This window comes from Heteronotia binoei, chromosome 9 (assembly GCF_032191835.1).
Source record: "Heteronotia binoei isolate CCM8104 ecotype False Entrance Well chromosome 9, APGP_CSIRO_Hbin_v1, whole genome shotgun sequence".
NCBI classification, from domain to species: Eukaryota; Metazoa; Chordata; class Lepidosauria; order Squamata; family Gekkonidae; genus Heteronotia; species Heteronotia binoei.
In genome coordinates, this window is record NC_083231.1 from 24,918,115 (window position 1) to 24,931,489 (window position 13,375).

At 44.1% G+C, this 13,375-nt stretch overlaps 1 protein-coding gene across 1 annotated transcript in view; it reads right to left on the minus strand.

Moving 5' to 3' along the window:
* Positions 1–1,061: 1,061 nt before the first annotated feature.
* The window catches only part of PHYH (phytanoyl-CoA 2-hydroxylase), a 29,263-nt gene continuing 16,949 nt past the window's right edge, over positions 1,062–13,375 (minus strand). The window contains exons 5-9 of the mRNA XM_060246309.1: positions 11,976–12,057; positions 10,453–10,634; positions 7,476–7,625; positions 5,423–5,557; positions 1,062–3,610 (exon numbers count right to left, since the gene is read on the minus strand). Coding sequence (XP_060102292.1) covers positions 3,557–3,610; positions 5,423–5,557; positions 7,476–7,625; positions 10,453–10,634; positions 11,976–12,057 — 603 coding nt within the window. The 3' untranslated portion in view covers positions 1,062–3,556. The remainder of the gene's footprint in view (positions 3,611–5,422; positions 5,558–7,475; positions 7,626–10,452; positions 10,635–11,975; positions 12,058–13,375) is intronic.

Genomic DNA, 13,375 nt, shown 5'->3' on the forward strand with positions numbered 1-13,375 from the left:
CCCACCACCCACCGGTGATATTTGTTGCGAGGCCGTTGAGAATTGAAGAAGAGACAATCTCTGGAAACGTGGAAGATCTCATTAATCTCTTTATATTCTTCTGTGGAAACATTTCTCACTCACCCTCTCCTAGCAGAGGGTCAGGCCCCTAGCTATGTGGGTGGGGCTTCCTATAGAGGCCCCAACCCAGCTGAGTAAGAAGGGAGGGCGAGAGGCCAGCTGCGAAAGCAGGAAGACCTGGCCTGCTAGCCCTGCCTCCATCTCCCCTCCTGCTGAGTCAAGCAGGCTGGGAGACTGAGAGGCAGCGGGTCTACGTGCTTCTCACAGCCAGCTGGTTGCAAGCAAGACAACCTAGCCAGGGCCAGAGGTGCAAAGGCGACCACTTTATTACTGTCCCTCCCTCCCAAACAATCCCCTTTGACTGTTACCAGTTGCCCAATCACAGAGTTCCGTGACCCATCACTCATGGAGAATTCCATCCTATATACTGCCTTCTACTCATGCATAGTCTTGCAGTCCATCACACCTGCCAACCCCACTTTTTTTAGGGGGGGGGGGCTTTAAAAAATCTTGGCTATGCCCCTTGCAGAGGGTCCTAGATGGAAGAGCACTGAGGAAGAAATACTGTTGATCCAAGGATTAAGGAAGCCTCCAGCTATTTCTGAGCAGAATTTTGCATCTCTTCCCCCCCCCCCTTGATAATTTATTAACATGTAATACAGAATTGGTTCATTTATCCTTGCAAAGAATAATCCCTATGACACCAAATTTTATTGATCTGCGATGATTAGAATTGCCAAATTTACAACCCTGTTTTGCAGTCTGGGAGATGCTGTTGAAAAATGCTTGTTACTGCTGTTAGTGTGAAATAACTTCTTTTGAGAGTTGTCCCCACACTCAGGCACTAGCCATCTCTTCATCAGATCAGACTGGACATACTAGGTACTACAGATTTTGCTCCCTATGTATCTGGATAATAGCTGGATAATAGCAAAAGCATGTACAGGAATCCAGATTTTGCTGCTTTGCATTTGCAAACAAAAGACTACGCAGAAGGTGAATGACTGGTCATATTTTTAATGATTATAAACATTTTCATGGAAAGAAATGTGTGAGAAACAAGATGAAGCATTTGCACCCAGAAAGAGATTTATACAATATCAAGTAGATTTGATAAAATGTTTTTTAATAATACTGACTACTGATGCAATGCCATGTTTTGTACTAACATGTCATGTTACTTTGTTCAGATGACCGTTGTTTCAGGTTTCCACGGTTCCTTGTCATGTTACATTGCTTATTATATGCATCATCCTATTGATTACACTGATCCTTGAGTCCCAGTGAGAAAGGTGGTCTAGAACAGGGGTGGCCAAACTGTGGCTCAGGAGTCACATGTGGCTCTTTCCCACCACCCCTTCGGCTGGCTTAGAGAAGGCATTTCTCTCTAAAAATTGCTTTCCAAGCCAAGCCAGTTGATGGCTTAAAGAATACATTTAAAGTTCAAGTTGCTTTCTTTCCACTTTTCCCTCCCTCCCTGCCTTGTGGCTCTCAAACATCTGAGGTTTATTTTATGTGGCTCTTCTGTTAAGCAAGTTTGGCCACCTCTGGTCTAGAATGTCAACACATAAATAAAATTGTGAACTAAGTCATGCTCCAAGAGAGCACAGACTGGTTATGTCTAGATGTATTCTTAGTTAGCACCATTATAAGCTGCTTTCTCAGATGCTTGTTTTCTCTCTCTCTGTAGCTCTATGGGAGTCAGCGAGATGACTACCTGAACTGCACTGCATTGCATTGCTTCAGTGGGGGGGGGGGGGGGCACATGTCCAGCCTGGTGCAATTAGACAGACATCACTATATGCAATCAGGACTGGAGGCCAGGTGTAAAAAAGCAGTGCCGCCAAGGTGGTGGAATTATTCGCATGCTTCCTTAAGCAAGGATGCTGCATTGTCAAACAGTGCACTAGAAAGGACTCTGATGCTGAGCTCGAGTAAGCAGTAATTACCACACTCTCTGTGTAAAGTGCTGTCAAGTCACAGCTGACTTATAGTGACCCCATAAGGGTTTTCAAGGAATGTGATTAAGAGAGCTGTTTTGTCACTGCCTTCCTCTGCAAAGGAAGACTGGTGATTTCCCACCCAAGTACAGACTCCGCATAGCTTCCAAGGTGGATGCTATTCTGTATTATTCCGTATTCCCAAGACTACCTTGGGAATCGTCTATTCACTCGCCTTAGTCAGCTAAGTTCTCCCAGAGATGTAGCTTGAGAAAGGAAGGGAAGGAAATCTTGTTTTCTTGCTTTGGCAGAAAGATGGGAACAGGACCGCATTAGAGTACTATACGTGCACCAGTGCTGGCTTGTGCTATGCAACACTTTCCCAAAGGAAGTGAAACTAGGCTTGCCAAGTCCAATTCAAGAAATATCTGGGGACTTTGGGGGTGGAGCCAGGAGAGACTGGGTGTGGAATTGGGAGAAAGGTTGTGATAAGCATAGTTGAACTCCAAAGGCCATCACATTTAAAGGGACTTTTAAACACCTTCTTTCCGCTGAAAATAATGAAGGGTCGGGGCACCTTCTTTGGAGGCTCATAAAACTGGACCCCCTGGTCCAATCCTTTTGAAACTTGCAGGTTATTATAGGGAGAGGCACCAAATGCTATACTGAAAATTTGATTTCTCTTCCTCAAGCAACAGCCCCCCCAGAGCCCCACAGATCAATTCTCTATTATATCCTATGGGAATCAGTCCCCGTAGGGAATAATGGAGTAGCCAGCAGACATTTCCCTCCCCGCCCCTGCTTTCTGATGGCCCTGAAGTGGGGGAAGAGCCTCCAAACCAGGGGATTGGCAACCCTAAGCGAAACAGTAACTGCTAGGCTAACAAACCGGTCACACTGCCTGTGGAAAAACAAAGAAGCAGTAACACTGATCTTTTCTACTTAAGCTTAAAACCAGTGGACAAATGAGATTTGCAGTTAAAATTAATCTCACACAATTGAAGATGAAGAGCTGGATTTATACCCCACCCTTCACATGGGAGTCTCAGAGCAGCTTACAATCACCTTCTCTTCCTCTCCCCACAGCAGACACCCTGTGAAGGAGGCGGGGCTGAGGTAGCTCTGAGAGAACTGTGACTGATCCAAGGTTACCCAGCTGGCTGCATATGGCAAAGGAGGGAGAGGGAAATCAAACCTGGTTGTCCAGGATAGAGTCTGCCACTCTTAACCACGATACTGATCAGGCTTTCAGTTATTTTAATTTCATCTAGATAAAGATCTGAGTTCTCATTTTAATACACTAATTTTAAAACTATTTTTATGTAAAGATCCTGTGCTTTAAAAGAAAGGCTGAATCTTACTTGAGTACACCAAGTGTAATTAAAATATCTAGTCTCTTAAGGCATGATCTTGAGTATGTTTGCTGACTTTTTCCCAAGGTGTGTGTGTGTGTAAGAGTAGCCTTTTTTCCCCAAGTGTAAATCTATTAAGACTTCTATTAGCTACATTGCATTTGAAACATCAGCAAGGTGAAAGTTCTGAATTAATTAAACCCTTTAAAGACTTCTTTTCTCTCCTTTCACAAGACGGCTTCGAAACATCCACATCTCCTAAAAGCAAGAAATTGGAAAGGTGGGTTTTGTTCTGTGCACAGCATAATCACCACTCCATAAATAAGAACTAATCACACAAAAAAGGAGTTTCCTGCATATAAGTGATATGACAGACCCCTGTTAATTCCCTTTATTCAGGAAGGGTTTTCCCATCTCTACTCTCCTAACAGCTAGAACAACATAAGAAAAGCCACGTTGGATCAGGCCAATGGCTCATCCAGTCCAACACTGTGTCACACAGTAGCCAACCCCCCCCCCCCCAGGTGCTATCAGGAGGTCCATCAGTGGGGCCAGGACACTAGAAGCCCTCCAGTTTTGGTACAGTTTATGAATAAATCCTCAAAAAGGATATTATAGCATTGGAAAAAGTGCAGAAAATGGCAACTAGAATGATTAAAGGTTTGGAACACTTTCCCTATGAAGAAAGGTTAAAACGCTTGGGGCTCTTTAGCTTGGAGAAACGTCGACTGTTGGGTGACATGATAGAGGTTTACAAGATTATGCATGGAATGGAGAAAGTAGAGAAAGAAGTACTTTTCTCTTTCTCACATTACAAGAACTCGTGGGCATTCAATTAAATTGCTGAGCAGTCAGGTTAAAATGGATAGAAGGAAGTACTTCTTCACCCAAAGGGTGATTAACATGTGGAATTCACTGCCACAGGAGGTGGTGGCGGCTATAAGCATAGTCAGCTTCAAGAGGGGGTTAGATAAAAATATGAAGCAGAGGTCCATCAGTGGCTATTAGTCACAACGTGTGTGTAGATAGACAGAAGACAGACAGACAGAAGACAGATAGATAGATTTTGGCCACTGTGTGAAACAGAGTGTTGGACTGGATGGGCCATTGGCCTGATGCAACATGGCTTCTCTTATGTTCTTAAAACAAAAGACAACTCCTTCTTTGTCCACCACAGAACAAGTGAAGTAACAAGGGGAACACAGGAGTTGCCCAACTTTCCTTATGATGAGCAGAAATGGCACTAGAGAGGTTAGTAATTTAAATAAAAAACAAAATTTATTGGACATAACTGGGTAGGAATAAGCAGACACTTCTAGGATCTTCAGGTGGACACTGTTTCTGCACCACACTTGGTCTCTTTGGCACTCTCCTAGAGACCTCCTCTGTGACACCTCCCAAGAGTCTCTTCTTCCCCAGGCATATTTCTTTTTCCAACCACCACAACAGTCAAAAGTCAACTCCCTCTTTAGAATTCGGTGGGCTTGTTCCAACCAATGGGAGAGCTAGGAAAAGAGCTGTCAATCGTAGCCACTCTTCCCTCTCTGCCCCGCAGTTTTGCAAAATCACCCTTTTTTTGCTCTAGTCCGCCACAGCTGATTAAACATCCCCCGTGTATTATCCCATTATATAATGTATAGCGTTGTATTACCGACAGCTTTTAAAAAAAAAAAAAACTAGAGAGCCAAAGGAAAGCCTCCAGCACTTTCAAGAGGAAGAACCTTGTAATTGTTTAATTAATTTTGGATTGCATTAAAAAGTATCACACGTTCAGTTCCTAGCATTCAGTAGGGATGGGACTTAATGCCAAGAGCCACACCTAGCTGCTCCCAAGGTAGGCACTGGCACTGACTGTGAACTACTTTGCTGCCAGAAGCCGCAAGAACACTGAATGCTCTGAAAAATGAGAGCTGAGCAATAATTCTGTGCAAAGCAGGAATTTTCCATCTAAGCAAAACCTTCTCCTCACCAGCAACTTCAGCCACATTGAGGAACACAAGTGAACAGATCAATTCTGCTGAACTAACTGCATGGAAAACATTTTTTTCAAAAAACACCCCAAAGCCTTACCTGCATGCCGATTGGTGAGGCGATGCCGTACTTCGTTTTGGCAATTTCTATCATTTCTCTTTCAATGTTCTCTTGAGAGGTACCTTTCACATCGATATAATGGCAATCGCTGCTGGCGTAATGGCAAGAGATTGCCTGCGTACGTTTTTTTTTTTAAAAAGGCAATGCGATAAAGTTAAAATGGCTACAAGGGAACATTTCTGACGCTAAATTTATTTTTTATTTATTTACCTTCGATTTATACCCCACCCATTCCAAACACAGACTCAGGGTGGCTAACAGTCATAATAAAACCAATAATCTCAGTGACAAGTATAAAACATAAACAATTTACAATTTAAAACAAGATATTAAGTGCTATACAGAGACTTGAAGCATCAGAGGTTAGATGATGGGGAAGACCTCTGCCTGAGACCATGGAGGACTGTTGCCAGTCGGAGTAGACGGTACTGACCTCGATGGACTGACGGACTCGATAAAGGCAGTTCAGAACTGTGCTCTCCCAAAACTGAACTTGCCCAAGGGAGGGGAACGCGAGGGAAAGCTGCACATCTCCCAAATGCATGTGCAGCACATAATGCAACTAGTGGTGGTTGCACATGGATTGAGCCTCGGAAGTGCATGCCAAATGCACCAACAATGCTCATGCTTCCATCTAAGCGCAGGGTCTCTCACACACTCCAGTCTCTCCTCCCTCTCTCTACAGGCATCCTCCGTCAACGTGTTAGCTTGAAAAGCAAACTCCTTAAGATACAGCAGTCTGAAACCTTGCTAAGTGATTTCTCAAAGAAACAAACTGAGTCAGCAATTCCCATTCAATATTAGTGCATTAAATGCAGAATTGCAGTGCAGGATTATGCAGCACAAACAAACACGAGCGCTAAATCTTTTGGCCTGACGAGCAGGCAAGGGGCAGCCTAGTGCCGACACTCGATTTCCTTCTCAGAACTTTCAGTTTCCTTTTGAGTTCTATGACTGTCTTTGGTACACATGTGGGTGGCTGGTATAAGCAAGGGGTGGCCAGCTGTGGCTCTCACGCATATTGTGTAGTTCTCTAAACCCCCACCGCCCCATCAGCTACCTTGGAGAAGGCATTTGTCTCTTTAAATCACTTCTTCAAATCACACCAGCTGGCAGCTTGGAGAATGTATTTAAAGTTGTTTTCTTTCCACCTCTACCTCCCTCCCCCCTTTATTTGCTTTCTTTCCACCTTTCCTTCCTTCCTTCAGGCTCTCAAATATCTGATATTCATGTCTTGCGGCTCTCAAAGATCTGACATTTATTCTATGTGAGTCTTACGTTAAGCAAGTTTGGCCACCCCTGGTATAAGCTTTCCATATCTTGTTCTCACTGAGGGGTTCTCTCAGATTTTGTTGCTAATACTTCCTGAAAGAGGATGGCTCTTTCCCACAGTGTCCTGGCTTAAATCTATTCAGGTGCAGTGAAGGGCCTTGCCCTCCTCCCCCGGGGTGCCTATTAATTGGCAAATCTGCCTCTCGCTTTTCGTGGAAGGCCTGCCCCTCCTCATAAGGGTGCTCACAAGTGTGCTGGCTTGCAAGCAGACAGCTGGAAGCAACACACACATCTGTCCCATGCCTTGGTTCTCTCCCACTCCTTGTCATACATACCAATGATCTCTAAAAATGCTTAATGCAAATAGGCCTCTAGAAGGCAGGTCCAATTGACAGCTGTGCATTTGTCCCTCTGGGTTCCGCAGCAGAGGAAAACAGGCTGCAGGCCCAGCTGCGAATGGCAAACATTGCATTTTATCATTTCTCTGCTGTTGACAGTTTTTATTGGGCTATAAAAGTACAAAACAGTCACAACAGCTACTGTCCACACAAGCTCTGACTTAAGTCAGCATAAAGTGAAATATGCATTGAAAAGGAAGAAACCTACTGAGACTTAAGTCACTTTCTAAAACTTATTAAACACGATAATGAATTTGCAGCATCAAACGTTAATTAAAAAACATGGGAGTGGTGTGCATGATGCAACTGGCTTTTAAAAACCCATGGCTGTTCAAAGCGTGACTTTTGACTTAGCCGCTTACCTTCCGAAACCCATTTGTCCTGTTCATTCCAGAGCCATGGATCAGTAAGGGATGGAAGAAGACCGTGTCCCCTTTTTCCATGCTAAGGTGGATCCGAGGAGCATCTTTGTCATAATCACGTACACCGTGGTACATTTTGTTCACTCCACCCTGGAAATCAGTTCAACTCAATTTATTTTTTATGGTCTACGACCAGCACAGAACATTATACACACCACTCAGAGTTTTAAAAGTGGTCCATCAGTTAAATGGGATATAAAAACGAATTAAAATTGACCGTTCAGAGACTAGAGTATTACATAAAATATCCCTTACAAACTTTACAGGCAGCAGCAAAAAACGTTGCGCAAGAATCTGTAGTCTGAACATTCATGCCCATAAGAAGCTTCCTGAAAAGCCTGGAGTCAGAACAGTTCATGAATCACTTCCACATTCTGACAGGTCACTCTTCAAAAGCACAAAAACTCTTTAACGCACTAAACCACCTGGTGTGTATAAAGACCTGACTTGATGTGTCAAGTCATGGCCAACTTATGGTGATCCCGTAGGGTTCTCAAGGCAAAAAGGAGAGGTGCTTTGCCATTGCGTAGCAACCCTAGACTCCCCTTGGTGATCTCCCATTGAATAAGAGCTAGGGCTGACCCTGGCTAGCTTCTGAGAGCTGACTAGATTGGGTGAGCCTGAAGCACTTTTGATCAGACTTAACGAACATAAGAACTGCTTAGCACAGTCAAGCTCAAGTCCAGCCTAGCTCAGCAGTGTGTTTTCAAGAGGCCAGCCAACTATTGCTCCAAGTTAACGTCCCCACAATTAGAGAAGATTTTCTTACACACTTATCTCCTATTTTGACTTATTTATTGCTTCAAAGTCATTCCCTCTTAACTGAATCCATATGGGTGTTGACCCTATAATGCTTGGCTTGTTGTTTCTGGTTTGTCTCAAAATGTCTACATCCAGAGCTTTTTTTGCAGCAGCAGCAGCAGCAGCAGGAGCTTCTTTCCATATTAGGCCACACCCCCCTGATGTAGCCAATCCTCCAAGAGCTTAGAGGACTCCTAGTAAAGGGCTTATTGTAAGCTCCAGGAGGATTGGCTACATTGGGTGGAGGGGTGGGGTGGCCTAATATGCGAAGGAGTTCCTGCTACAAAAAAAGCCCTGTCTACATCATTTTATATGCTAATTTGCTTTTCAGCCCTGTCTATGTTTGAACGGTTTTCTTCCATTCCATTGTATCTGAAGAAGTCTGCATGCACACCAAATTCATACCTCAAATACAGAACTTTGTTGGTCTTAAAGGTGCCACTGAACTCTTAAAATTTTATTCTACAGAAACAGTGTGAAAGCCAGTCCCACATCACCCCCTGGTAATTCACACTGAGACCTGCACTGCTACTGAACACAGAGAAGGTTCCATTTTACTAGCATACCTTGGAGAAGTCTACCCAATTCAGACTTGTGGCTTGGGAGACACATGTGGCTCTTTCACACGTTATGTGGCTCTTGAAGCCTCCACCACCCCATTGGCCAGTTTGGAGAAGGCATTTCTCTCTTTAAATCGCTTCTCCAAGCCATGCCAGAGCCAGCAGCTTGGAGAATGCATTTAAAGTTAAAAGTTGCTTTCTTCCCACTTCTCCCTCCCCCATCTATTTGCTTTCCTTCCTGCCTGCCTCTCTTGTAGCTCTCAAACATGACGTTCATTTTATGTGGCTCTTACGTGAAGCAAGTTTGGCCATCCCTGCCTTAAGTTATTGCAGCCTGCCCCCCCACACACACAAGCAGTCCAGTTCATATTTCCCCCCTCCCCCTGCCTCTGTTACAATGTCTGGGGTGGAACTCACAAGTGTCATTCATTATATATCCCAAACTATTTATTTAATACCTTTGTACCCCACCTTTCTTCGCAGTAGGGACCCAAGCTGGTTTACATTGTTCTTCTGTCACCCAACTCTGAGTGTGACTGGCCCAAGGGCACCAAGTGAGCTTCCATGGCATGGAGATTCAAACCTGGGTCTCCCATATATCAGTCCGGGGTGGTCAAACTTGCTTAACTTAAGAGCCACACAGAATAAGCGTCAGATGCTTGAGAGCCACAAGGAAGGAAGGAAGGAAGGAAGGAAAATAGATGGAGGGAGGGAAGAGAGAGAGAGAGAGAAAGAAAGCAACTTCAACTTTAAATGCTTTCTCCAAGCCACTGGCTGGCTTGGCTTGGATAAGTGATTTAAAGAGAGACATACCTTCTCCAAGCTGGCCAACGGGGCTGCAGGGGCTTCAAGAGCCACACAATATGTGTGAAAGAGCCACATGTGGCTCCCAAGACACAGTTTGGCCACCCCTGTATTAGTCCAACAGTCAACCAATTTTTTTTTTAAAAGCAAACCATCAAACACTGCAGCTGAAGACTCCATGGAACAAGACACTGGGATAAAGCCAAGATAATTAAGATTGGTTTATGCTTATAAAAATAAGCCTGGCTCGCAGAGTACAATTCTAGTCACCACACCTCAAAAAAGATATTACAGCACTGGAAGAAGTCCAGAAAAGGGCAATTAGAATGATTAAAGGTTTGAAACACTTTGTTTGTGCAGAAAGGTTAAAGCACTTGGGGCTCTTTAGCTTGGAGAAATGTTGACTCTACTCCCCAGTCCACTGGAAGAACGGAGTCTTTCAAAAGGGTCTGACTCAATCAGATAAGCAGCTATGAAACTTTTCAACTCCTGCCATGCTGACAGAATGGCAGCAATGAAACTACAACCAGCACAAGCTTCTCTTCACACAATCTAAGTTTGCTGCATGAAAGTCACTCCACAGTTTATGTAGCATGAAGGAGAAAATTTCTTTCAATCTATCCACAGAAAAGACCGGGAGAACCCCAAGAGGCTCTCACATCTTACCAACTAAAAACAAATACCTGCCCTCCCAATCTGATAATCCCTTCCTGTTTCTGTCGCTCACTCTCTTTCCCTCACATATAAATTACCTCCCAGTCTGGGTAATCATGCTGTTTCAGAGACTCTGTATGAGTTCCCGGCAACACAACCAGGCATCCGTTGCTGCGGTCGACTCTTTCCATGGCAGTCCAGGCACAAACAATGCGCTCTGCAGGTCGGAAGGGGAAGTAATGCAAGTCCTGGTGCATTGGGTGTCGAGAGGTCTTCTTGCCTACAAAAAAAACTATTCACGTTAGCTTACTGGCAGAATGATACATAAAAACAGGGATGGCCCAACTGCAGCTCGAGAACATGTGGCTCTTTCACACATATCGTGTGGCTCTCTTAAGCCCCCACTTCCCCATCAGCCAGTTTAGAGAAGGCATTTGTCTCTTTAAGCTCTTCCACCCTCTTCCAGCTGGCTTTTTCTTAATGTGGAATTATTTTACCGTCATCACTTAAAACTGTGTCATGATGAGTAACATCAAGATTGTAGCACCGAATTAATTTGTTGGTTTTAAATTTGATCATTATAATTGATGGTTTTAATGTAATAGTATATTTTAATTGAGAAATATAATTACGTAATTAGTGTATTTTATTATTTTATTATTGTAATCTCTGCATTTTATGCCAAGTAAGCCGCCCTGAGCCTGCTTCGGCGGGGAGGGAGGGATATAAATTAAAAATTATTATTATTATTATTATTATTATTAAATCACTTCTTGGAAAATGCTTTTAAAGTTTGCTTTCTTTCCACCCATCTATTTTCCTTCCTTCCTTCCAGCTGGGAATTTTCTATCTACTTTGGAATACATGCAGGTTTCTTATTTTATTAGTTTTCATATGGAAAGATCTTGAGTACTAGAAGCATTTGTGAAATTAGGTTGGTGAAATTACGTTCAAGGGACAGAATTATATTTTGCCAGTTGTCTAGCCCCACCCCAGTTCCGCCTCTGCTATGACTGCCTTCAGTGGGGCTAGAGTGGAAGGAGTCTTGGAGGAACAGGAAGCAGCTGCTGACCACTTCCTGGGAGCTGTCTGGGCAATCACTCTATCCCTCTTCCAGCCTGGGCTGTCAGCTTCTACGGGGATCTGCCAATGGTGACAGGAAAACCAATTGGATTCCTCCTCTGGGGAGGTAACCTCCTCGCTGATAGTGGATGGTGGGAAGACAGATGTGCTTGTAACGGTGTGAATTGTGGCTTTGTAATGTGTTTGCTTTAGTGTATAAAACTGCGCTGGTGCTGGCCCTCGCCATCACTGTTATCTCGTCTCTTCCAGTGCTTAGTTCTCTCTAATAAAATCCTAGCTTTGTAACCAAGTATGGGATCTGTTTGAAGTTCTTAAGTTCTGACACAGAGTGGGCAGGTTATAACACTGAGTTATTTTTAGGGGAGAAATAGCCCAGCTTGGCCAGTGCTAGAGCCCTTCTTTCAGACTTCTATCACAGCAGCTCAACAAGTATGCAGTTCCCTTTCCAAGACGATAAAACCCAACAGTATTTTAACATTACAATGTCTTCTTGTTTGAATAGACTGTTTTATTTCTCATCTGGTTAAATGTTCCTTACCGGGATCTGGAGGTTTATTTATCAACATGGTGTGCATAGCCATGATGTTTGGTCCAGTAAAGCATTCAACGTATTTTACTATCTACGGAAAACAAAAAGTGTTTATTTCAAAAACTTCTAGATAACAAATGGGTCTCAAGGCACTTGGCTCCACCTATTGCAGAAGACATTCTGACACCCTGTGCCCACAGAATGAAAAATGCTGAGGACCCAGGATGTAGGACATCAGATATAATCACATGATGTGGATCAAGTTTGAGCCCAGTGGCATCTTTAAGACAAACAAAGTTTACTTTGGGTACAAGCTTTCCAGGCACATGCACACTTCTTCAGGAGAAAGCTTATACCCAGAATCAGGGCTTTTTTGGTAGAAAAAGCCCAGCAGGAACTCATTTGCATATTAGGCTACACCCCCTAACACCAAGCCAGCCAGAACTGTGTTCCTGTGCGTTCCTGCTCAAAAAAGCCCTGCCCAGAATTAAACTCTGTTGGTCTTAAAAGTACCACTGGACTCAAACTTCCCCCCCCCCCTATTGCTTCAGGCCAACACGGCTACGATGTCGACAGTAAATGTTACTCATTTAAAAAATGAGAACAGCGAGGCCTAACAAAATGTTATGTGGTCAGTGAACCAATGCTGAAGAAGCAATCCATTTTACATATTACTGATAAGTCACCTAAATTTGTTTCCAAGACCACTGGGCTCTGCAAAAATTGGCAACACACAAGTCATGGTCACAACCCACCAGGGACATCTTGTTGAAATTAATATTCCACACCTTTAGGGGCCCCGTGCCAGCTCCCCCCCCCCCGTTTTCCCTTTGCTTGCACCCCTCCCAGCCTGCACGTGCAGCCAGCAACTGAGCCACTCTTTACCCAGCTTGCCTGGTGCAGCTGCTGCTGGTGTCATTGCCAAGTTTGTCTCTCTCTGCCTCTCCCCCACAGTTTTGTCAAAGGGGCTTTTGCGAAGGTGCCTGGCAGGCTGCAGTCATGGGCGGTAGGGCGGGAACTCTGACTTAGAGAGGATTTGCAAGGGGGCCCCCAAGATTTTGACTGCCTAGGGGCCTCCACAGGGTTTAATCCAGCACTGGGTAGGCACCAAGTCACCCATGGGCACCACAGCTGGGAAGCATGCTATACCACAAGTGTGGTTAGATCTCCAGGACTAGAGACACCTGGATTCCAGTCCTCACCCAGCCATGAAATTCTCCAGATGACCATGGTCCAGCATATCTTCCTACCTATCTTTTGAATTAGTTTGAAGATGTTATTCATGACCAAGGTTCCCTTTAGTGTGAGCATGTGAGCAAATACGCACAGATTTTTGCTGGTCTGCTAACAGCTTTTCAGTCTAAACGCACAGATGCTTCCTCTAGGCTAGGTTTACATGACGGACAAAT